Source organism: Didymella exigua (genome assembly GCF_010094145.1).
Source record: "Didymella exigua CBS 183.55 unplaced genomic scaffold M421scaffold_1, whole genome shotgun sequence".
Lineage (NCBI taxonomy): Eukaryota > Fungi > Ascomycota > Dothideomycetes > Pleosporales > Didymellaceae > Didymella > Didymella exigua.
In genome coordinates this window covers 1,437,969-1,460,696 of record NW_022984775.1, presented here as the reverse complement: position 1 = coordinate 1,460,696, position 22,728 = coordinate 1,437,969, and the positions used below count along the sequence as shown (strand labels likewise).

At 58.9% G+C, this 22,728-nt stretch overlaps 10 protein-coding genes across 10 annotated transcripts; 3 read left to right on the top strand and 7 right to left on the bottom strand.

Moving 5' to 3' along the window:
- Positions 1-541: 541 nt before the first annotated feature.
- Positions 542-1,649, bottom strand: M421DRAFT_519 (alpha/beta-hydrolase; the record flags this gene model as incomplete). The annotated part of the gene is made up of 5 exons (XM_033594976.1): positions 542-696; positions 749-1,024; positions 1,097-1,336; positions 1,462-1,545; positions 1,595-1,649. The coding sequence occupies 5 exons, from the start codon at positions 1,647-1,649 to the stop codon at positions 542-544; spliced, it is 810 nt and encodes a 269-aa protein (XP_033454639.1).
- Positions 1,632-5,263, bottom strand: M421DRAFT_415421 (cysteine proteinase). Its single transcript, XM_033590694.1, has 2 exons — positions 3,375-5,263; positions 1,632-3,326 (listed from the first exon to the last, which is right to left on the bottom strand). Exons 1-2 carry the CDS (start codon positions 4,851-4,853, stop codon positions 2,007-2,009), a joined length of 2,799 nt encoding a protein of 932 aa, XP_033454638.1. The 5' UTR covers positions 4,854-5,263; the 3' UTR covers positions 1,632-2,006.
- A 628-nt stretch (positions 5,264-5,891) lies between these two features.
- On the top strand, positions 5,892-8,134 carry M421DRAFT_50858 (uncharacterized protein; the record flags this gene model as incomplete). Its single annotated transcript, XM_033594872.1, has 3 exons — positions 5,892-6,125; positions 6,173-6,354; positions 6,403-8,134. 3 exons carry the CDS (start codon positions 5,892-5,894, stop codon positions 8,132-8,134), a joined length of 2,148 nt encoding a protein of 715 aa, XP_033454637.1.
- Positions 8,135-8,329: 195 nt separating this feature from the next.
- Positions 8,330-9,655, top strand: M421DRAFT_516 (Ribokinase-like protein; the record flags this gene model as incomplete). Its single annotated transcript, XM_033594949.1, has 3 exons — positions 8,330-8,397; positions 8,446-9,037; positions 9,206-9,655. 3 exons carry the CDS (start codon positions 8,330-8,332, stop codon positions 9,653-9,655), a joined length of 1,110 nt encoding a protein of 369 aa, XP_033454636.1.
- Positions 9,656-9,747: 92 nt separating this feature from the next.
- Positions 9,748-11,662, bottom strand: M421DRAFT_97306 (xylulose kinase; the record flags this gene model as incomplete). The annotated part of the gene is made up of 3 exons (XM_033598490.1): positions 9,748-11,031; positions 11,087-11,556; positions 11,614-11,662. The coding sequence occupies 3 exons, from the start codon at positions 11,660-11,662 to the stop codon at positions 9,748-9,750; spliced, it is 1,803 nt and encodes a 600-aa protein (XP_033454635.1).
- Positions 11,663-12,105: 443 nt separating this feature from the next.
- Positions 12,106-13,405, bottom strand: M421DRAFT_97305 (uncharacterized protein; the record flags this gene model as incomplete). The annotated part of the gene is made up of 2 exons (XM_033598489.1): positions 12,106-12,803; positions 12,856-13,405. 2 exons carry the CDS (start codon positions 13,403-13,405, stop codon positions 12,106-12,108), a joined length of 1,248 nt encoding a protein of 415 aa, XP_033454634.1.
- Positions 13,406-14,494: 1,089 nt separating this feature from the next.
- M421DRAFT_97304 (membrane transporter) lies at positions 14,495-16,335 on the bottom strand (the record flags this gene model as incomplete). Its single annotated transcript, XM_033598488.1, has 5 exons — positions 14,495-14,599; positions 14,656-15,533; positions 15,593-15,987; positions 16,039-16,073; positions 16,159-16,335. The coding sequence occupies 5 exons, from the start codon at positions 16,333-16,335 to the stop codon at positions 14,495-14,497; spliced, it is 1,590 nt and encodes a 529-aa protein (XP_033454633.1).
- Positions 16,336-16,561: 226 nt separating this feature from the next.
- M421DRAFT_415418 (chromatin assembly factor 1 protein) lies at positions 16,562-19,783 on the bottom strand. The gene is made up of 5 exons (XM_033590693.1): positions 19,295-19,783; positions 19,139-19,241; positions 18,854-19,090; positions 17,714-18,803; positions 16,562-17,664 (listed from the first exon to the last, which is right to left on the bottom strand). Exons 1-5 carry the CDS (start codon positions 19,412-19,414, stop codon positions 16,905-16,907), a joined length of 2,310 nt encoding a protein of 769 aa, XP_033454632.1. The 5' UTR covers positions 19,415-19,783; the 3' UTR covers positions 16,562-16,904.
- A 342-nt stretch (positions 19,784-20,125) lies between these two features.
- M421DRAFT_415416 (uncharacterized protein) lies at positions 20,126-21,317 on the top strand. The gene is made up of 2 exons (XM_033590692.1): positions 20,126-20,217; positions 20,271-21,317. The coding sequence occupies exon 2, from the start codon at positions 20,349-20,351 to the stop codon at positions 21,117-21,119; it is 771 nt and encodes a 256-aa protein (XP_033454631.1). The 5' UTR covers positions 20,126-20,217; positions 20,271-20,348; the 3' UTR covers positions 21,120-21,317.
- Positions 21,318-22,211: 894 nt separating this feature from the next.
- On the bottom strand, positions 22,212-22,458 carry M421DRAFT_415415 (uncharacterized protein). The gene has a single exon (XM_033590691.1). The coding sequence runs from the start codon at positions 22,441-22,443 to the stop codon at positions 22,222-22,224; it is 222 nt and encodes a 73-aa protein (XP_033454630.1). The 5' UTR covers positions 22,444-22,458; the 3' UTR covers positions 22,212-22,221.
- Positions 22,459-22,728: the final 270 nt, after the last annotated feature.

Genomic DNA, 22,728 nt, shown 5'->3' with positions numbered 1-22,728 from the left:
ACGTGGAATGTTGGCAGTGGCACACCGATGACGATGAGTGAGGGTGCAGAACAAAGGATCCCGGGACTGTGGTAAGTTGACAACCATCATGGTCGCTAAGTCCGAGTCGGTCTGTGGTCCTTATCAGCGACGATGATACACGATCATCTCAGGGTATTATGGTGTTGCTGTCGACATGGCTTGGGTAGGAGATGGTATTGTTCGGACACTGGATTGATGAGAAGCCGCAATAAGCTCGATGCGGCAGACGCCTCTGGATTGACGAGCAGGGGAGAGGAAAGAAAGGATTGAGACAATCTTCCGTAGTTGTGAGTATCAGCTGTGGCTTCGCAAACTAGACCGATCGAACTGTGCTTTACCGGGTTGCTGCAGCAGAGCCTCGAGTACGGGCAGCAGCTGTCAGCGATTCATCGAACGGTCAATCAATCGTACCGAAGCGTCCCCTAGGGCAATGTCAATCTTCCAGTCCTCCACCTGTCAATAATAACACCTGGCGCGCTCTCCATCTTGAGCCCCATCGCACCTTGACACTTTACAGTTTCTAGCAGATATCCTCGATCTCGACTTCCCCGCCGCTCCTGGGCCCCAGATCAGAGCGCAGCGTGCGGTTGAACAGCTCCTTCAGCATTTCAAAGCAAACCCCCGACAAAGCAGCGTCGTAGCGGCCCTTACTGAGTTCATCACGGATAAACGCATCTATCACCGTCAGCCCCCATCTTCCCCTTCCCAAGAGAAACAAAGGACTTACGCTGTGCCCACGCGGGCTCGTAGAAGCTAAACACAACCCCCGCCTCGTGCAGCGTGCGGCGTATCAAATCGCGTCCCTCGGGCGGGACGTGGTTGTCCATCTTTCCGAAAATCATAACCAGCTCGCCCTTGATGTCCCGCGCGCGCTGCAGCGAGTCGTCGCTCTTCCCCGCGCCCAGCGTCGCGCTGTGCACGTCCGTTGCGAAATAGCACACGGCGGCGCTGACGCGAGCGTCCAGCGCGCAGCGGTACGCAAGGTGGCCCCCGAGACACATACCTGCGCTGTCAGCTGTGGGCTCCGGCGGTAGATGAGATGGATGGTGGGAGCAATGGCGGGAAGGGGACGGACCTGTAGCGCCGATGCGACCATTGCAAGTCTCCAGGTCAAGCAGGATATCGACGGCCAGCTTGGCATCTTCATCGTACGCAGCGACCGTCTTGGTGATTTTCCACTCGTTTCCCGCGTCGGTGCCCGGTCCATCGTAGGCAAGCGGCTCCGGGCCGGTGAACTCGTGGTAGGACGACGGGGCGGCGACGATGTAGCCCTGCGATGCGATTTGGCGGGCGAAGCGCGCCACGGGGCCGGTTACTGGGGGCGTGAGATTGTGAAGATGGTGCACGTGACGTTGTTGGGGAGAAGGGGTCATTGGCAGACGGAGTTGTGAGATGGCTATTGAAGTAGAAGGAAACTCGATGGGCTGAGCAGTCACGCACCTTGGTAGATCTCAGAGAAGACGACGACACCGGGGAACTTTGCCTTGGGGTAGTTTGCAATGGTAGGGTGGAAGACGAAGACCCCTGCATCGATGGTGAACTTCAGTCGTAGAGGGAATCAGATACGACGCACTCATGTCACCACCTGCCTGGGTGGGCACATCCTTGTGCGTCTCTGTGATGAGCATTATGTCTGTCAATGGCTCTGTTGGTCGTTTGTTGACGTATACGTCAAAGCTTCCAGAGCTCGATGTTCAAAGGTGGGGTGGAGGGGCAGCGCCAAGCCGACTCGAGTTCACGCATCACGATGTCACGGGTCGTGTTTGAAATATACATCGTCTTTCTTCCTAAGTGACGCCCGGAAGGGTATCTTGCTCTCCACATGCTCCTCTTCTTTTGTGCACCGCCAAGCGGTGCTGATGAATGCTCATCCACAGCTCTGCGCTTGTGGATGCTTTTGCATGCAATTGCTGCGCCGGAATGACTTTTGGTCGTGGTAATCGTGGGAGCATACGCCCTGCCTATCCGTGCTCAAGTCCGCCCTCTCATGACTCTATGCGCTGGTAGAACAAAATATATGCCACCTTGTTGTCCCTGACGTTCTCCTTTGGAAGTGGCGTCCTCTTTCCAGCCGAGTTGGGCGTTGCTGTGCCGTTGACAACACCCGCCCACTTCTTTGTATCCTTCTTGTCCACGCCATTGACCTGGTTCCAGCCACCCTTGTCGGCGGCCTCCTCGTCAATATCAATTTGAGCGAAAAAGTTCTTGCTCTTGCCTGCATCGCTCTTGTGCTGCTCAAGAGCAGCAGCCAGCAGCTTGGGATCCTCTTCGGCACCGCCCTCGGCAACATCTTCAGCGCGAATGCGACGAATGACGGTATCGTCCATGCGGATCCATTCCTTGCCTTCTTGCCGGCGAAGGTCGACAGTGTAGTGGCCGCCGCTGGCGTTCTTGCCGTGATGGTAGACGACTCCTGTGAGTCTGTACTTGGGAAAGCCGCCCTTTGCCTGGAAGCCTCCGCGCTTGTGTTGAGGGAAGACCTCCTTCGGAATCTCCAGTTCGAGAGGGTAACCGATCTTCTTCCAAATCTTTTGTGGGCCCTTCTCGTCGTAGTGGAATCGCTTCAAATGAAGAATCAGAACTGGAGGCAGTGTTTCAATGTGCACTTGCTTGGTGGAAGCCTTGGCGCCACGGACAGCGCTGTCCAGTGTTTCCAGACGAGTGAGGTTTTTCAGCGCATCCGAAATGTTGTTGATGTGTGGCTCGCCAATGTCCAGCTGTAGGGGCTGGTACGGCTCAAAGGTCACCGACGGCTTCTCGTTGGGTTTCTTGTATTCCGAGCGAAGCTTGCCACCAAAGATCTTGGTGATGGGTGTCTCGACTTCGACAGCGCCAGATGACTGGGTGAGCGACGTCTTCTGCTTCGCCGTGACTTCAAGCCATCCGCCGTCTGCCGAGTTGGATCGCTCCGTCTTGGGTGCTGTGCCATTCTGGGCAGCTCGTGCCTCGCCCTTCTTGATGACAAGAGCACAGTCGTCGTGCAAGCCAGCCAGAAGGAAGCCCAGAAACTCTTCAGCATCTTCCTGAGAGCCGCGCTTCATGTTATCGAAGCGAGGCAGACGCCTGATGGTGTCGTAGACATACTCTGGTGTGAGAGGATCACCGTACTGCTCGAGCTCGTCAGTCTTGAGGCGCAGGCGGAGCTGCTCAACCGAGCTGGCCGAGTCAATGACCTTGAAGTCGCGCAGAAACATAATCATGGCGTCAACAAGAGGTGTTTCAGACTTGAAGCTGTGCACGGCGCGTTTTGCCGTCTGGTCCAGGAAGTCGTAGAAAGGTGCGCAAAACAACAGTACTTGAAGGACCTGGCGTTGATTAGCAGACGTGTTCCGGCGTGGGAGGAAACGACGTACAGAATTCATGTAACAAAGGTTGCCAGTGTTGACAAGGCCGCGGGGTTCGATGAAAGACACCTTCTTCTCGGCATCGACAGAGTATGACGCCAGGACGTCGGCGAGCGAGTTGCTCTTCGGCGCAGCAGCGCCGCTCGTGCCTGTAGCGCCGTTTGTGACGACAGGTGGCTGGGGCTGCGCCTGGGCTTGGGGTGCGGCTGCGGCGTTCTTCGCTCGAAGCAGCTCTGCCCAGGACTTGGGCGCTGCGGGCGCTGCAGGCTTCGGGGCCTCTTCAGCGCTGACTGCCTCGGTAGCAGGCGCGGCGAGCTCATCGACAGACTTGGGCTGTGGCTTCGAGGCAGGAGGCGACTTGACCGACTTCTGGGTGGTTGAAGCTGCGCTTGCAGGCCTGGCCGGCTTGACCGGGATCAGCGGCACAGCTGGCTTGGTGGTGTTGCGACTGTGCTTCTGAGCAGGCGCAGCTGTCTGGGCAGCACGCTGCTGCACCGCGGGGACGTCGATCTCGGAAGGTGGGTGCGAGGTCGACGGAGTGTCGACCTCAGCGTCCGAGGGCACGGCAATGGTGGAGGCCTGCGACTCCTCGGGCTCTCCTGCGGACTCGGGCTCTCCTGCGGACTCGGGCTCTCCTGCAGACTCGGGCTCTCCTGCGGACTCGGGCTCTCCTGCAGACTCGGGCTCTCCTGCAAACTCGGGCTCTCCTGCAGACTCGGGCTCACCAGCAGCTGTCTCCTCTGCAGTCTTTGTGTCCGCCTGCACGTCCTGCCCGCGCAAAGGCAAGGCAAGGCCCTGCTCTTGAGCTGACACGGTGCCCCGCTTTCTCCTCCTTCGCCCAGCCGCACGCGGCGGGAAATGTGCGTCAGGGACGGACAGCCACGGCAGTGGCGGGAAGAAGGGCTTGGAGGTCGTGGGCTGCGGCGATGTCGGCGAGGCGGGCTGCGCAGGCTTTGTCTCTGCGACTGGCGGGGGACTGGCGACGGCCGTGTGGGCGGGCGGAGTGGGCGAGTGCATCTGCACCTGGGAGTGGACCGACGGCGACGACGGAGCGCGCGGGGCAGTGTGTGTGCGCTGCGGCGGCGGTGTGTGCGAGTGCGAGTGCGAGTGCGAGTGGACAATGGGCGGCGTCTGACGGAGCGGACGGCTCGCCGGGGGCATGGCTGCCGCGTGCGGGTGCGAGGAGACGACGACGGGCGAGGCCTGGGGCTGGAACTGGCGCGGCGGCATATTGTACTGCAGCTGGGGCGGCGGCAGCTGGGGCTGCTGCGGGAGATACGGATTCCACTGCTGCATGTGCGGCATCTGGTGGGGGTAGGCGTGCGGCGGGCCATAGTGCTGCGGGTGGTGGTAGGGCGCGTAGGGGTGGTGGTAGACGGGCGAGTGCGTCTGCGGCGGCGGCGGAGCGTAGTGGTGCTGCTGGTACGGATGCTCCATCGGCTTCCGGCCCTGGTGGAACGGTCCACCGGGCGGAATGTGGCCTGGCATCATCGCCGACAGGCGGCAGGGTGGCCTCGATGTCGGGCGCCGGTCAGCGAGACCGAGCGTCCAACCGGCGAGGCAACGGGAATGCGAGTGGGCGCCGAGTCGTGGGCCGGGGAAGGGGGGAGCGCCTAGCTATGGGCGACGCGACGGCGCGGACAGGGCGCGCGGGCGGCGGCGGCGGCGGTGCAGCGAGAATTACTGCTGGGTCGCGGACAAGAGTCGCTGCGCGACGGGCGGCGGGGGGACACGGGCAGCGGGGTGGCGGGCCAGACTCGCTGTCATTGTATCAGCACGACATGAGCGCAGTCGAGACTGCCCGGGGATGGGACGCGCGAGGATGCGTGGCTGCGAAGGGCCGCGTGGTCGTGTGGTGCGGTGACGGTGACGGTGATGGAGTTGGTCCAAGTTCGCACAGACTTTAATCAATCTACGAGGTCAACCAACCGGCCGGCCGCGCGAACCAACTGACGCATCCACCAGCTGAGTCAGTGGAAGATGCAGCCGTCCAGCGCCCAGGCTTTCACTGCCTTGAGAGGTGCGCAAGCACTTCCCCCCTGAGCTGCGAATTGTGCTTTCGCACCTCACGTTCGCTCCTCCGCAGTGCGCCGATGAAGTCATGCAGCCGGCTATTCAGAACCCGTGCTCAAAGCTTCGCTGCTGACGTCGAGACCACCCCGAGCATGCTGCAACCAACACTGCACAGAGCATGGCCCTGTAGACAAACGAATGTGTGTGTTCGCGCACGAGGGAACGCGTCCACAGTGTGAATGGCAGCTTACATGGTCGCAAGTTAGCACGTGATGGACGTCTAGCCGTTCGACGGTCGTCATGGTGCGCTGGTGGCGAGCCTCTCTCTGACTCTCCCCAGTCCATCCCTCTGGGGGACCCAAACGCTCAAAGTCCAAACCAACTAGTTCGCGCAAACCGCGCCCGTATTCTCACTCCCTCGCCGTGCACCTCTTTCCTTCGTTCTTGTGTTGGCATCGCAGTGTCCGCTGCACCGGAACATTGTCATTGTGAGCGCCTCGCGTGGGTACCAACATGTCTCTGAACCCGCCCTCGGCCGCCTCGTCCTCGAAAGCCTCCGCGCCCGCTGCGCCACAGTCGCCTGCCCAGAGCCAGGCGGGCTCTGCGACCGTCAACTTCTTCGGCCAGCAGCGGGGCAGTCTTCCGTTCAAGAACTCGCCGACGCCGAGGAACAACCAGCCGGCGAAGAAGCAGAACAAGGGCTCCAAGAAGTTCCGGCAGTCAGATGAGGATACCATTGCCGAGTCGGTGAGTCCCAGCAGCGTCGGCAGCCGCCTTTTGTACTGACAGCCCAGCTCGCCATGCGTCCGTACGGCAACCGGAAGGGGCAGACGTCCATAACCCATCTTATGAACTTCAACCTCCCGCCTCGTCCCCAGAATCACCACCACTACGATCGTCACGGGCATGGAAGGAGCAACAGACGCACTCCTGCCTGGGGCGTTGGCTCCGGCTACCATGCTTCTGACAAATCGAGGTACGCGGCGACTGCGCCTTGAGGCGAAGGCAAGACTGACCATCCTAGATACGTGCACGCGAACTACCGCTTCATTGTCGATCCGCGTGGTGACTATCGCGCTCAGGGCGTCGACGCCGACGTCCATCTGGACTGGAACAGCGTCCTTCAGATCTTGGCTTCGTCCGTCTCCCAAGACGCGTCATGTCCCATTTGTCTCGGAACTCCGGTAGCTCCGAGGATGGCCAGATGCGGTCACATCTTCTGTCTGCCTTGCCTCATCCGCTACATGCACTCTGAAGACGAGGGGCAACAGCCTGTGAAGAGGGCCCGCTCGAAGAAGTGTCCGCTGTGCTTCGATACCATCTACGCGACCGAGACGAGACCCGTGCGTTGGTACGTTGGACAAGAGGGAGAGCCGCCGCGGGAGGGCGGCGATGTCGTGCTTCGCCTGGTAATGCGCACGGCTGGAAGTACGCTGGCCATGCCCCGCGATGGTGCAGAGGTCCTGGGCAAAGACGAAGACATTCCCTGGTACTTTGCTGCAGAGGTCATGGACTATGCGCGCGTTCTACGTGGTGGGGAGGACTACATGCTAGAACAGTTCGAGAAGGAGACGGTCGAGTTGCGCCAGCAAGCACAAGAGGACGAGGTCATGTTTGGTGAAGACAACATCCAGTGGGCGAAGAGGGCGATTCGCAGCATCGAAGAGTCGAAAGAGAAGATCAGGGGCATTGGGAACCCGCCAGACTCTGCTCTAAAGCCAGCAGAGCCAAAGCCGAAGCGAGCACCCATCGTCTTCCGCGAGGATGCGCCGGAATTCTTCCCGTCCGGTCAGGATGGAGAAGCCGTGACAACCCCCAGCGAATCAAGTCACCAACGCAAGATGTCCATGTCCTCGCAGACCTCACGCTCAAGCGTGCCGGCGACGCTCGCCGAGATTCGCAATCGCCAGCATCATGACCAGAGCCGCACGCCGTCTGAGTACTTTTTTTACCAGGCGCTGATGCACTACTACCTATCGCCGCTCGACATTCGCATCCTCAAAGCTGCCTTTGAGAACTTTGCGGCGTTCCCTGCCACTATCCTTCCGCGTGTCGAGCGCGTTTCTACCGGGCACGTTGTAGACGACGAGCTCAGAAAACGCACAAAGTACCTTGCGCATCTACCATACGGCTGCGAGGTCGCCTTTCTGGAATGCGACTGGACGGATACCGTTGCGCCTGAGGTTTTGGAACGATTCCAGTCTGACATCGAGAGGAGAAGGAAGAAGCACCAGGACAAGGAGGGCCGCGAAGAAAAGGCGAGGCTACGCGCAGAGAAAGCAGAGTATGCCGAGTTCAACTCGGCTAGGAGAAAACGACCCAGCATCTCTGAGCGATTCTCGGCAGCCGACTTCCTGCCGTTGGCGTCCGCCAGCAATCCGGACGGCCAGACAATCACAGACGGCGAAGATGCATCGACATCACCACCCTGGCCAGCCCGACGCGGCGAAGGATTCGCTTCCTTGGCTTCACCGTCTACGAGCCCTTCTGCTCCACGCACCGTCTGGGGCACTACGGCTATTGCAGGTGCATCGCCAGTGCTGGCGCCGTTGGATCACGATGTGGACGATGGCTGGCTGCAGGACTGGGAGAAGGAACTGATGCAAGAGGAGGAGATGATAGCACAGGCGCAAGCCATGTCGCTGGACGAGGAGGCAAAGTCGACCGCAGCAGCAGCGAACAAGCCCGCAGGTGGAAAGGGCAAGAAAAAGAAGAAAATCACACTCATGGCCACAAACGTGCGAAGAGGAGCGTAACAGCCCATAGTCGATTAGCGATAATTTACTGAGTAGCACGGCGCGAAAGGTCTCAAATGTAAACACATCAGTTCAGTCGTCCCTTCCCCAAACTCGACCTCGTGACGATGACATCATAGCAAGCAGTAAGTTCCACCGAACAACAGTCTCTTTTGACTTTGCACTCCAAAGCTGATGACCTCAGGGCCGCCCACCATGCCGCGCGGAGATCGCCAACAGCGTCTGATTTGTGTTGGGGCCGTGTACATGGACACGATTCTCTCGTACGACCTTGCTGGCATACATTGTGTGAAAGCGCTGACTCCCTCCAGCGTCCCCCATTACCCCGAGGAAGACACAAAACTGCGAGCCGCAAGTCTCGTCCGCCGGCGCGGCGGCAACACCGCCAACACCCTCGAAGTCATCTCCCAGCTGCTGCTGCAAAACATGGACAGGAAGGAATCGACGTACTCCCTGGAGCTCTCGCTCCTCACCGTCTTGCCCGATCCAGAGTCGCAAGATACGAAGACGGTCATCAGATCCCTCCCAGACGTCAGACCGCACCTGTATCTGTACCGCCAGGGCCAGCCAGTCGCGGCCAGCAGCTACATCATCCAGTCGGTGGCGAACCTGTCGCGGACGATTGTCAGCGCCAACCCACTCGCCGAGATGACTGTGGAGGAGTTTAGGAGGGGCATCGCCCCGCTCGTTGATGACCCTGCTATCGGCGCGAATGATGTGTGGATCCACTTCGAAGGCCGCGTGCCGGAGGTGTTGCTACCGTGTGTCATGTGGCTGAGGCACACGTACGGATACGCTGGGAAGGTGAAGATTAGTGTCGAGTGCGAGAAGCCGGACAGGGTGGGTTTGAAGGAGGTGGCGGCGCTGGCGGATATGGTGTTCTACTCGAAGATCTGGGCCGAAGTGAGTGCAGCCCGACTTCCTGCAGACCGCTCCGTCGACCGCGAGTCTTCTCGCCGAAACACAGAGAACATTTCTCTCACCGAAAAACAGAGAACATTTCTCTCACCGAAACAGAGAATATTTCTCTCACCGAAACACACAGAAGCTTTCCACTGCTAACACCCACAGGCCCACTACGAAAACTCGCTCTGTCTCTGCGACCAACCAGACCCAGCCGAAACCTTCCTACGCACGCAGCTCTTCTGCACACATCCCCGCGCAATCTTGGTATGCACATGGGGCGTCGGCACCACAGCGGTGCTGGTAAAAGGCACCAACCAAGCCCCTCTTACCGCGAAGCAGCCAGCCTGGCGTCCGCTGCGGAATTACGACGACCCAGCCAACGACCCGCGGCCCGTCGATAGCGTCGGCGCGGGCGATACATTTGTGGCGGGCATGCTGTACGGCGCCATGGCGCAGGCGGGCTGGACGACGGACGAGCGGCTGATGTTTGCGAGCGAGCTTGCAGGCAGGAAGGTGCATCAGGAGGGATTCGCGGGGCTGGGGGATCGGATGAGAGAGAGCCTTGTGTGGGGGGAGAAGCTGAAGGTTGTCTCTACGCAGAGCTCTCCGGACTAGGAGACTATGGAGCTCTAGCGGATTTGTTTCTTGTTGAGAGCATTCGTCAGGGTGCGTAGGTATATGCATAAACAAACACATCGCTCAGCCATCTAATTCCCCCTTACAACCCCCCCATCCACACCCCTCTCCTTGACCAAGTCCGCCCTCCCCTCCCCCTTCTCCCGAACAGCCACAGCCTCCAGCTCCGCAAAAGCCCCAAGCACCCCGCCATACCGCTCAAACACACCCTCCGCATACCCCTCCGCAACCCTCCTTACAAAACTCTCCTCATCCCACCGCCCCTCAAGGAAATCCTCAAACGCCTCCCCTGCTTTCCTCCCAACGCCCCACGCAGCTTTATACGCGGAACCAAGGGCACACGCATTCGCTCCAATCTCGAGTTTATACACGCCCTCGCTGCCCCCCAGGACCTGGCCCGCGAGCGTGGCTATGGCCGGGTTCGCCGCACCGCCGCCGACGAGGTAGACACGCCGTGGTTGTGCGGGGAGGCTGCCTTGCGGGGTGAGTAGTGGTTGGCTGCGGAGGCGGAGGGAGAGGAGTTGGGATTCGAGGATTGCGCGGGCGTCGGCTGTTGGGACGGGCCAGGCGGGTGTGTTTTCTGCATTTGCGAGGCGCGAGTCGTCGTTGGAGGCGGTGTAGCGCCACACGCCCGCGCGAACAGCGGGCACGATTTCTGGGCGCGGGAAGAAAAGGCCCAGACGCGCGGGATCCGAGTCGGGGTGGTGCTGACCCAGGACGGGCGTCGATAGCGCCGCGGCGTTGAATGCGTCCCATCCCCCGGGCCCCTGACCGCCGGCGCCGGCGCCGGCGTTGATGGCGTCGCGGATATGCTCGCGCGCTAGCCCGCCGTTCTTGTAGCATAGCATGAACATGTACTGGCCCGGCGTGGTCGGGTGGTTCATCATGTGGTACGCCGGGTCGGGCTTGTACGCGGCGGTGCTCATGAGGAAAGTGGTGCTTGTGCCGAGGCTGACGATGGCGTCGCTGCTGCGGAGCGGGAGGGCGAGGATGGTGCTTGGGTTGTCACCCGTGAAGGCGAGGATGCGCGCGGTGCGGGGGAAGCCGTACTTGGCTGCGAAGTACGGGGCAATGGGGCCCAGTGTTGCGCCGCCGTCTTCGGGCACGGCGCCCAGCTTCGCGCGCAGGGCGGTGGTGTCGGGGGAGCCGCCGGCGAGCGCGAGGAGCGCTTCGTGCCACTGCCCGTTCTTGATGTCCCAGAGGTTTGCGCCGGTCACGTCGGAGATGTCCATTGGCGCGATGCGGCCGAGGAATATGGAAGCGAGGAACGACGACACGAGGGTTATGCGCGCAGTGGCTTTGTAGGCGTCCGGGTACTTTGTGTGGAAGCGGAGGATCTGGGGGCCGGAGAAGCGCTGGGTGTCGTTAGTCTCGTCTATCATGTGGTGAATGCGGTTGGGAGAGACGTACGTGGTGTGCCTTGCTCCCAGTCGCCTCAGCGAGCTCGTCCGGACTGCCCAACGCAGCGTCAAACGCCTCGACCTGCTTCTGCGTACTCGCATCCTGCCAATTGGGACTGAACGGGTGACTGAACGCGCCCTTCCTCTCGCCCTTGGCGCCGCCCTCGAGCTGCTCGAGCAGCGTCTTCTCCGGGCTGAGACTCCGCAGCAAGTCCTCGGCGTCCTGGCTCCAGAACACAGTGCCGTGCTGCATGCCCGCGCCGCTGACACCTTGCACCTTTGCAAACTCGGCGCCCTGCTCTCGCAGCCGCTGCAGCACGAGGTCAATGGCTTCGAGGAACAGCGCGACGGGCGCGAACACCTCGCCCTCGGCGGGGTTGGTCAGCACGCCCTTCTCGATGCCATACTTTGCGCCAAAGTCCGCGTCGAAGTCGACCTTTGCTTCGTGGAGGAGCTTGAGGTCCGAGCCGACAATGATTCCTGCGCCGTGTTAGTGACCGAGAGCGTGGTGGGGTGGTGGGGTAGTGGGGTACGCGCCCTTGAGCTGCTGGGTGCTCAGATCGAAGCCGAGGAACTGGTCAGCCATGGTCTTGGAATTGCAGAGGTACAGTCAGAATCAATGGGCAAGAAATGAAAGATGGGGCGGGCATGAGGAGGTGGCATGTCCCACATGTTGTCGTGCTCAGAAGCCGGTCAGGGTCCACAATTCGACCATAGGGCTGCACGACGCATTTTGCCGCCGGAGTCTGCGGCGAAGAGCGCTGTTCATTGGGCCGCGGCTAAATTCCCGCACACCTGCGTGACTGCCAGGTCGGTGTTTGCTTCCAGCACATCGGTGCCGTCGCCGATCGGCGCATGTCATTCGCGCGCGGGCAAAGCTGAATGGAGCATTGGCGTGGGAGACGACGTTGATGAAATAAGATGCATTGAACCACCCAACGGTTCGAGATGGTGTAAATGCCATGGCCCTGTATCTAACTCCAAAGCGCCTCTGTTCTCGGTCCGTCTATACAAAGTAGTAGTACAAGATCACTTCCTCCTCCGCGCTGTGTCGGTGCTCTGGCTGTGCTTGTGCTCGAGATTGTGGTCGTGCTCGTGGTTGTGGTCGTGCTCGAGACTGTGGTCGTGGTCGTGCTCGTGCTCGTGCTCGAGGTCGTGGCTGTGCCCTGACGCAGGCGTCGTCGTCCCTGTGGCGTCGCCGGTGATGAACTCGTCGAGGAAGTCGGGCTCGCCGGTGCTGTCGGCGACGAAGCGGACGCGGACCTTCTTGACGCCCCTGACCTTTGCGCCCACCCGCTCGCGGAGCATGTCCTCGACGACGCGTGTCTGTTCGACGGTCCATGATCCGGGGACACCGACCTCAATGTCCATGAGGTAGTTCTGGCCCGCTTTGACGCCCTGCACAGCTCGCACCGCGACCTTGTCAGTCGCAGTGCTGATGCTCTCTAGGGCCTTGGCGGCGGCTTGGGTGACGTTCTCCTTCATTTCGTCCTCGACGCCGACGTCAGCGAGCTCAAACAGCGCCGACCTGGTGTTGCCCCAGCCGGCCTGCACGACCATGAGGGAGATGACCAGGCCGCCGACGGGATCCAGCCATGCGGCATTGTTGAGCACGTTGGAGCCGGCAATCAGGAGAAGCGCAACCAAAGCAGTGAGCGAGTCGACGCGGTGGTGGTAGGCGTTGGAGGCGAGCACGGTCGACTTGCGCTCGTTGGCGACCTTGAGTGCTGGATTGCGGTTAGCCAGGCGTCGCAGGACACACGAGAGCGAGACACTCACTCGCTCGGTACAGCCACTCCTTGATCAGGATCGAGGCAGCGGCCAGCCAGGCGGCGTTGATGTTGGGCCCCAGGTCGTCGGCGCCGTGGTGGTGGTGGCTGTGGGCGAGCAGCCCCAGGTTGGCGACGGCCTCGGCGAAGCCGGGGAAGAACTGCTGCATGATGGTGATCAGGGCGGACCAGCCCATCATGAAGCCGCCGACCAGCAGGATGCCGCTCACGCCCAGCGAGCCCAGGCTCTCGACCTTGCCGTAGCCGCTGGGGAAGCGCGGCGAGGGCGGCTTCAATGACCAGCCGACCGTCGCCAGCGTCATGACGTCGCTGACGAGGTCCGTCAGGCTGTGGATGGCGTCGGCGGTGAGCGCCTGGCTGTGGAAGACGTAGCCGCCCAGCCCCTTTCCCACGGCCATGCCCAGGTTGACGTACAGCCCGATGCGGGTGATGCGCACGCCGGCATCATTCTTGTTCTTGGACAGCAAGAATGTGTTGTCGTGGTGGTGGTGGTGGTGGCCGTGGCCGGCGTGGCTGTGGCTGTGGGTGAGGCTCGTCATGGCAGCGGCGACGTGTCGTGTGCGGTGCGCGGTCGCGGTCCAGTTGAGAGAAGGGAATGGGGCTTGTGCGTCGCGCTGGGACGGCGAGGGACTGCGGCCCTTTGTATGTGTCCAGGTCTGCAGGACGCGTAGCTGCGGCGACGTGCGACGCAGCCCGTGCGACGACTGCGCTGATGCGGCCGCCGGTGGGAGAGGCAGCGCGGCGCGTCGAGGCCGATGGGCGCACGCGCGTCTGCAGACAGCAGAGCCGTCTCGCAGCAGCATGGGGCGGGATGCAATGGCAGACTGGGCGCGGTCCTGTGTGGCTGCTCGAAATCTAACAATCAATTATGCGTGCGCCGCCGTCCTGCGACGAGCTTCGACCCTGGTTGCTGCCCGTCAACCATCATCATGCCCGCAAGTGGGGCCTCGCCGTCGCCGTCGTCACCTCTGCGCCCAAGAGTGCATGTTTCAGTAGCCAAAAAACATTCCCAGGAACGCGCGTTCCAATCAACACTGCGCATGCCCCACAAAGGCTCTGCGAATGCTCCCCATACCAGCCTTCCACATCAAGCCTTGCTTACGACGCCCAGCAGGCCTTGACCCGTTACCAAGACTTTTAATCAGAGTTGGCAACTCACTCCTGACTCCTGAGTCCTCTGCCTAGCAGCCGAGCGTGGGCTGCGTAGAGAGTCCACTGCCTGGCAGCCGAGCGTGAGCTGCGTAGAACTCACCGTGCCATGCAAAGCAGGAGTCTCTTCTAGAAATAAAAGCGCTCAGCCGGTGGAAGGCTGGCCGGTCGGCCGCCTGATCATGCTGAAAACACAAGCAAAGGATTCAGGAAATATTGATAGCCACACTAATCACTTCTCTGAAACCTCGTCTGTTCTTCATTCCCGTTGACCCGCGCAGCACAAAGCCCAGCTCCACACCCTCTGCAGACAAGCCCGGCTCCACGCCCTCTGCAGACAAGCCTGGCTCCACGCCCTCTGCAGACAAGCCTGGCTCCACGCCCTCTGCAGACAAGCCTGGCTCCACGCCCTCTGCGGACAAGCCCAGCTCCACGCCCTCTGCAGACAAGCCCAGCTCCACACCCTCTGCGTCAGCCGCCTACGAACTCCTCTTGCCGTACGGTTCAAACGGGAACAGCGCCGCAATAACAGCCATGAAGATATAAAGCGCCGCGCAGATGTAAATCGGGACCGGCGTGCTCGTCTATCAGCGTCAGCCTTCCATCCGCAGTCTCGCAGCCAAGGGGAAAAGCAACTCACATCCGCAACGGTAGCAATGACCGCGCTCAAAATCCCCATGATGCGATTCCACCCAATCGCGATCCCGTTCCCCGTGCCGCGGTGCGCGCTGGGCAGAACCTCAGGTGTGTACGCGTAAAGCGTGCCATAGTACACATTGAGGCAGAAGTTGATGATGCACGCGAAGACGACGTTCTGCGTCGCGGTGCGGACCTGCGTGTACGCGAAGAAAAACGCCATGGTGACCAGCGCGCCAAGCACCATCGTGTACTTGCGGCCCAGCGCCGTGTGGCACAGGAACCCCGCCAGCACGGGGCCCCAGATGCCGCTGAAGTTGACGAGCGTGTAGTTGCGCCACGTCAGGTACGGCGACGTCTGCCCGAATGCTGCGCCGCGCGACGACAGGTACGCCGGCAGGAACACGTTGTACAGCGGGTATGCGAGCCCGATTAGCGTCCACGAGAGCCAGATGAGCGTCGTGCTTGTGCCCATGCGTCTTGTTGCGTACAGGCCCTTGAGGTGCACGCCGATGGAGCCGGGGCTCCACTTGCTCTTGCCCTGGGTTGAGCGGGTGCTGAGTGTGCCGCAGGCTTGCAGGCGTTCCATGGTCAGGCTGCACGGGCGGTTGTATTTTGTGGCGATGCCTTGGAGCACGTCGACGGCTTCTGCATCTTTGCCCTCGCCGATCAGAAACTTGGGCGTTTCCTTGAGCCGGATCACGAAGACGCGGGCCATGCTCATGACGAAGACGAGCGCGCCGGATGCGTACCAGACGTACCGCCAGCCCTGATTGTTAGATCGCGTGCACGGCGCCGCATCCGGGAAGTTGGCTGGATCCTGACAGCTGTAGTTTGGCAGGAAGCCCCAAGCGAAGAACCCAGCGATGAGTTGTCCGATACCTGCCTTCGTCAGTCGATTCTGCACTTCATCCCATGCGTCTCCATGAGGCTCTACGTACCCCACCAGGCGGCCATGAGCGTGAGCATCCATTGGCGATTTCCCGGCAGATACTCGAGAAACACAGCAGTATCAAGCACGAGATTCCCGCCCGCACCAAACGAACTCAAGCACACAAACAAACCCAACACCTCCCAGCTCGGGCTCGCGCCTGCCACAATAGCGAAGATGGAGCAGATGATCAGCGACACGTTGAACGCAATCTTGCGCCCGATCACGTCGGCGCCAATGCCCCAGAACAGCGCGCCCACGAGCATGCCCACGTATGCTGCGATGGTAAGGCCATTGGGGTAGCCTGGGTTGAACTCGAGCGCGGCTTGGCGCGCGATGATGGACTGGATCAGGAGGATGAGGGAGTCGACTGCGTAGCCGAAACCGTTGAGGACAAAGAGCTTCCTGATCGACGTGTTAGTGAGAAGACGCGACGAGGAAGCGGAGATTGCTCACCATTGGTATGTGGTGAACCCGATTTCATCGATAGCCTGTGGTGTCTGTTAGCCCTGGGATCCTATCAGAGAGTCCTGCTCGGGACGAAGTGTTTCCTGCCGGAGCAGGCCTCGGGCTTACGTTGTTGATGAGATGCATCTTAGCGTTGAGCACGGGATCCGTATGCTCGTTACTCAATATATCGCCCTTGGAGAGGCTGCTCGCATCACTGGGATCCAGAACACCATGCCCGCCCTGCTCGACATCTTCCTCTTGCGATACCCTCGTCTCATGGTCGAGAGACTTCGATTCCGCCATGTTTGCTAGCGCTGCTCAGGCCATGCAACGCGTCTCGGTGGAATATATAGGAATTCTCACAGAACCCTGTTGAGCCTTGTGAGTGAGCGTTCCCGCTAATCGCTTCTGTTTGCAGTCGCAACTTTCGCAATCTGAAAATCACAAGTGGACCAGTGTAACGGTAGCGAAAAAGAAACACCCCGCGCACCCGCGCTTTAAGTATGGTTGACGACCCTGGGTTGCAGTGCTTGTCTTACATCAGTATCGGCCAACCAGCGGTTGGCGGCCCGCACGTGTGCTTGCCGTGATTGGCCACTCCACGTCACCGCAGTGCAGGAAGTCCACCAGAGACTGGAGAGAGTTGAAATCTAAGCTAATTGCGACATAATGAACAGGGTATACTAGAGGAATGCCACAGCACAATGATGCGTCTGCGGTCGAGGGATTCGTCCTCGACGTTGATAAACACCGAGAAAGATATACTGATCATGCGCGGGAACAAACAGCCCGGCTCAAAATCACGGCTGAGCGCTTGACCCATGAACGCCCGCTGAAACACTTAAATCGAAAACGCAGTTCCAACTCCAGAATCACCGTTGCGGACCAGGTGCCACCGGTGCCGGCGTGCTCTCCTTACTTGCGACCGCATTGTCGCCTTCGTTACCCATAGTGACGGGTATCGGCGCAATGCGCCTCTTCTTGCTCTCACGTCCTTCTTCCTCTGGAACGGAGTGCAGCTCGCGCTTCTTCACGCCAGGCGCTGCAACATCATCACGACCTGACTCACTCTGTTCGCTCTCTCTTCGTCCAGTTGCGATGCCAGGGATGCCGCTAACGGAGCTGCTCGCGCTGTGAGTGTTGCCCTGCCCGTGCGCAGGAGTGAGTGGTGGCGTCCACATGGGGACAGGCCCTGAATTTGCTGCTGCCAGACTAGGTACTGACGACATTGCTGGGGTCGGCGCATTCATCGAGCCGGGATCGCCAACACCAGGGGCAAACGACGATGCGGTAGCGATGCTGGAGACGGAGTTGCTCCTTGTCGGGCTACCAGGTCTGGCCGGTACAAAAGAGCTTGGAGATGCTGGAAACCCTGCTGAGGGCTGTCGCTGCATCGGAGGTGCCTTTTCGATAGTCTGTATGGGAATGCTTGTGCCTGTTGGCGTTGGTGTCGGAGTCGAATGGTTCGACGACTGCGCTGCACTGACGTTTATAGCAGCTGGAGTCGCATGCCGTTTCGTCGAGGGGGCAAGCGGCCCTGTGTATTTCTCGCCCAATTCACCAGGCGTGAAGGTGACGGCCGAACAGAAGCCATCGGATGAGGTCATGAGCAGAGTTGACCCATCATTCGACCTGCACAAAGTCAGTACAATTAGCAAGTCGCCAACTCATGTCGACATACCATGTGATGTCAGTAAAAGTAGCAAAGTGTAGGTTGCTGACGATACACAAAGGCTTCTGTTGTTGCGTGTCGTATATATGAATCGCATCTTGAGTCGCAACCGCATATATCATACGATAGCCTAGACTAAAAGCTGACGGTGGGCCTGGAGGTGGACCATTGCTGTCAGTCGGTGCAGGGGATGCGGCTGGGGCAGGCGACGGTGCGCTGGTAATCGGTGGCGGGTCCATAGAGGAGTGTGATGTGGGAGGCACGGATGGCAGGACTGGCTCCGGCAGAGACGGCATGTCATCGTCCATGGACGTGTTGATAGCAACGTGCTTCGTCGGTGGCCCATCTTGACGGAGAGTGTAGTAGACGGGTGAGCAGCGGACGGCCACAGACGGCTTCTTGTGTCCGGGCAGGAACGCGACTGGAGGCTTGTTCAACCCGGCTCTAGTGTAGATGTACACAGTGTTTGTGACGTCTTCGGTCGGTTTGCCCACATCGGCCAACGATGGATGAACAGCCTTGTATTGACCGGCAGGAGTAAATAGCAGGCTACCATCGGGGGCAAACGTAAGACGTCGGAAGAATGACGTCAGCGTCTCGTTGAAATAGATGGATGCGTTGCGAACACCCATGTTTCCAACGCTACTCAAACTAGGAGAGTTGGGCATGACAGCAGGCAATGGCAACGAGGGTGCTGGGGAGGCAGATCGTCGCATAGACGGGGACGACATGGCGCCAATCGATGAGCGGCGGCTGTGGGAGGTGGGAGGTGGATGCATAGCAGGCAAAGCCAGAGACTGCGGAGTGCCAGGCATCGAAGGCACGGGTGAGCCAATGCCCATAGTTGAGTCCGCTGCGAACGAAGCTCGTGCGCCAAAGTCGGGCGGTGCAGGACTATTTGATGAAATTCGGCGAGCAGGAAGGTCCATCTTTGCGACCTTGTTGTGCGGGTCGAGTGCGAACTGGCCATCCTTGGTCTTCAGCGTGTAGACGTGCACGGAGCGGTCTGACGATTGAGTTGCAATGAACTCGTTCAGCGGATCCCATGCCACACCCTGCACATAGTGGTTGTGCTCGGCGATCTGCCGTACAATGGCTCCTGATACTGTTGAGTAACCTTTCAAGGGCATTGGGGGCGGTGGGTCGTACCTGTCTGGGCGTTGTAGATGCGTGCAACATTGTCCATGCTCCCTGTAATGAAGTATACTCCATCTGGAGACCACGCAAGGTCGTAGATCTCTGACCCTATCGACCGGCACATTGTTTTGACTCGCCACGACTCCTTGTCCTCGAGGCCTTCCTCGAAGTTGTGTGTGATCGTCTGGTTCTCAGCTGGTACCCACAACAGCACATTGCCATCGTCACCAGCGGTAGCCAGCACTTCGCCTAGGGGTTGTCAGTCGATGTGTGTTCGTCGTATTCGCCATGACGCACCTCGCGGACTCCACCTCACAACATTGACTGCTTGAGTGTGTTTGACAAGCGTCGAGAGATAAGTGACCTTGCGGTCTTCCCCATTGTTGTCGACCTTCCAGAGCTGCCGCCTCGTTAGCAAGCACGCCACGCCGCCCCAGCTTCCCAAACACGTACTCGCACATTATTATCGCCGCCAGCTGTCGCCAGTCGTCCCTTGCCGTGGGGCTCGAAGTGGGCCGAGTATATGGGTGCGTTCTCGTTGTGCCAGGACACCAGCAACGGTGCAGCCTTCATCGTGGGCGTGGGTACGGCTCGGGGCCGTTCGATCTGCGTGAATTCGAGAGGATTCCGGTATGTGCGGAGGTGTCTGCAGCTCAAGGGCCGTCTGCTGATGTTGTGAGACGCCCCCAGCCAAGAGGTGCGGTGCTTGGGGTGCGGGTGGCCCACGGGTGAGCGGTTTGCTATCGTTCACGAGCGTCACAGCCAACGTATGCGGAGTCTCGGCGGCTGTAAGGCTGCAGGACAAACAAAGAAGCAGGAAGCTATCCTGCAATTGATGGGTCCTCGACAGTTAGCTGGCGTGCACTCACACGGGGAAAGCGCGATCGAACCGCGTACTAGCCCGAAGGAGAGGATTTATTAGTTCCACCGCGTGCAGCCCTCAAACCACAGTAAGATGCATCGGGCACGGCACCGCCCATAGGAATTGACCATTCGCCGAGACTGCTGCGCGTTTCAGTCCACAACGGCCCATTTTTATCGTTTTTAGGCAGTCAGACTATCTCCTGGGCCCTTCACCTGACATGCTGGCTGTTTCCCGAGTAACCAGAGGCGCCCGCCCATTTGAAGTTTGATTCTTCTCAAGGCACTGCCATTGCTATCAAGCACGAAGACGAACTGTCAAAAGACCTCATTTGGATGACCAGAAGGATCCAGCTTAGCGACTGCATACTGGTAAGCTTGTGTGAGCTCGTGCACGGACGCGCGTAGCCTTGACGATGACAAGAGGCACCATCCAATCATTTCCTCGAGCAGGCATCAAACATCGACGAAACCCACGCACTTCTGTTGCAGGACTAGCTATCCAGATCCAACATGTACGGCCATTTCCAAGTGTCTTGCCAATCGTCAATACCTACTAACAAATCAGCGCTGACTGCCTATGAAGTCTTCGAGCTTGTTGTGATAATTGTGCCAGCCATTCTGAGCCAGCCTTTCCCCACATGCAATGTCAGACGAAACTCCCAGCCGTCTTGAAAACGAGATCGAGCTTCTCACAGCAATATTCCCAGACCAGGCCACCTACTGCCCCAGAAGCCGAGAACTCAAATTCATACAAGACCAAGCAACACTCCACCTCCGCATACCAGACTCCTACCCAGATTCAGGCCAACCCGACATCCTAGGCGCAATCGACGCATCCAAACATGACATCAGAACAGAGACGAAAGCAGCCGTCGCGGTCCTTAACCTACCAGTAGGCGAAGAAGCCCTCGACGCAATGATCGCAGCGTTCCAAGCCATCATCTCAGACCGTCTGGAAACCTCCAGCATAGCGTCCGCAAAGTCCACAAGATCCGTCAGCGAAGTGCATGCAGATCGAAACGCCAAGAAAACTGTGATCATATGGCTCCACCACCTCCTCAACACCAACAAGCGTAAACTTTGCCTCTCACCGTCGTTTGCGGGGATCACGAAACCCGGGTACCCAGGGGTTTTGGTTTACTCGGGACCAGTGGCGGCGGTCAATGCGCATGTCAACCAGTTGAAAAGTCAGAATTGGGCTGCTTTTCAGGTCAGGTTTGAAGAAGAGGTTGAGTGGCGGTTCACGCATGGTGAGGGAGTCAAGGAGGTGGAGAGTATGGCGGATGTGGTGAAGTTGCTTGAGTTTGAAGATGATGGTTCCGCCATGAAGGGTGCGCAGAAGGGCAAGAGTGGGGTCAAGGAGGGGATGAAGCAGAAAGAGGGATTCTTGAGGGCGGTTGGGATCAAATCATAACAGCGGTCGTGAAGATGAAGTTCCTGATCAATATAGTCGTGATCGTGGTCTGGGGTCCAGAACCTCAGTTTCGAATTGGCGATGAGCTGGCACTTTGATTCTGCCCTGACTTTGAACAAGAGGGACTCGACAATGAAAGAACGCCGTAGCATGCTAGATATCTCGAGTATCTCATAATGTAATAAACCTTCTACAAGCTACAAGTATTCTGCTGTTGGAGCCCACTTCTTTTGCTACTTGAGAGCCTGATCGTCGACGCGCACCACCATTCTGAGTGCCGTAGTAGCGCAACATCGAAGAAAATAAATGGCAGGCCATGTGCAAGTCCTCCGAGGCCGAGCGCATCACCTGAATTGCGCCAGCGAACGCACGACTGCGTCTTGGTCGTAAGCCATGCTGCGTGTCAAGTTTGCACCAGCCTGCAGTCATCACCATCCCAATCCAATTATAATGACTCCGGCACCGATGGTATCCCACTAGGCTGTACCCATTTCACCCAAAGCCTCCTGTACGCTACCTCTCCTATCCGCTCGATCCAGAGTACATTGTAGAAGGTAATAGCACCCATTCAGACGACTTGTCTACCTGCGCTGCTTCAAATCGGTACGAAGCAACTGGCTGCAAAGGCGCCCACGCAACCCAACATTTCCATCCGTGGTGTCAGAAGAGTCCTGTGCAATGCAGACTCCACCGGTCTAGACAACTGACCTCGCCATGCCACCCTGTCCAAGACCAACTTGGATGCTCGAGCCAGCGGAAAACAGTGTGCAATACTGGCTGCCAGAGCATAGAAATATCGAAGAAGAAAACCGGAAGCCATAGACTATCACTCCAGGAAACGTTTGGCTCATGACTCGGGTTGCTCCTGCGAACGCTGAAGACTAATCCTGCTCGTATGTGAGTTGGCGTCTGAAGTAATTCTGTACAAGGATCCCCCATCGATCCAGGGATGGAAGGCCAGATAGTAGCGACATCATGCCCATGGACAAACCGAGATGCAAGTGTCCAGGAGGTCAGGGGTTGTCGAGGCGTCTGATGTACACCGTTCAGCCCATTGTCGGTGCTATTGCCCGATGCTGCAACTAGAATGGCATCGGTACTGTCATAGATATAGGCATTGTATTAACATCATGTTCATCTCTTCTTCGGGGGCATCCTGTATGATACAGAGAATATCGACCCACAGGTATCTCCGTCCTAACTGCTGGACGAATAGCACAGCATCTCTGATCGTCTTCGGAATTGTCACGCCATCGATGTGATTGAGCAAGGCACGAGACCTCTTCGATTCTTCAAGATTGGTTCGTGTCGTCGTCGGGATCATTGTCTCTCCCCGAACGTAAGACAGAGCAATGAAGGGAGTCGTAGTCGGAAGCGTAGCCAAGCGTCGCTTTGTACGTCAAGGAGAATGACACAGTTCGAGGCCTGAGAAATTTCCTCTGAATATCGCTCATTGCAGCGAGGACCATGGGTGTCTTGGCAAATATGCAACTAATGTTGAACGATCTCAAAATCGACGTACAAGCCAGTGGGCTTCTGCTTTCTGCGAACTGTTGATACCTACGTGTCTTTGTCCTTTTTCCAATTTGTCGAGATCTCGTCCGACAGA

What these genes read in the sequence shown, in the direction of transcription:
- M421DRAFT_415421 (XM_033590694.1), bottom strand. Translation starts at nt 4,853, where the DNA reads ATGCCAGGCCACATTCCGCCCGGTGGACCGTTCCACCAGGGCCGGAAG. An exon ending in ACCTTTGTTACATGAATTCT is followed by an intron (nt 3,327 to 3,374) that starts GTACGTCGTTTC and finishes AATCAACGCCAG; the next exon opens with GTCCTTCAAGTACTGTTGTT.
- M421DRAFT_415416 (XM_033590692.1), top strand. Translation starts at nt 20,349, where the DNA reads ATGTCAGACGAAACTCCCAGCCGTCTTGAAAACGAGATCGAGCTTCTC.
- M421DRAFT_415415 (XM_033590691.1), bottom strand. Translation starts at nt 22,443, where the DNA reads ATGATCCCGACGACGACACGAACCAATCTTGAAGAATCGAAGAGGTCT.
- M421DRAFT_415418 (XM_033590693.1), bottom strand. Translation starts at nt 19,414, where the DNA reads ATGAAGGCTGCACCGTTGCTGGTGTCCTGGCACAACGAGAACGCACCC. An exon ending in GCGGCGATAATAATGTGCGA is followed by an intron (nt 19,242 to 19,294) that starts GTACGTGTTTGG and finishes ACGAGGCGGCAG; the next exon opens with CTCTGGAAGGTCGACAACAA. An exon ending in ACTTTTACTGACATCACATG is followed by an intron (nt 17,665 to 17,713) that starts GTATGTCGACAT and finishes GACTTTGTGCAG; the next exon opens with GTCGAATGATGGGTCAACTC.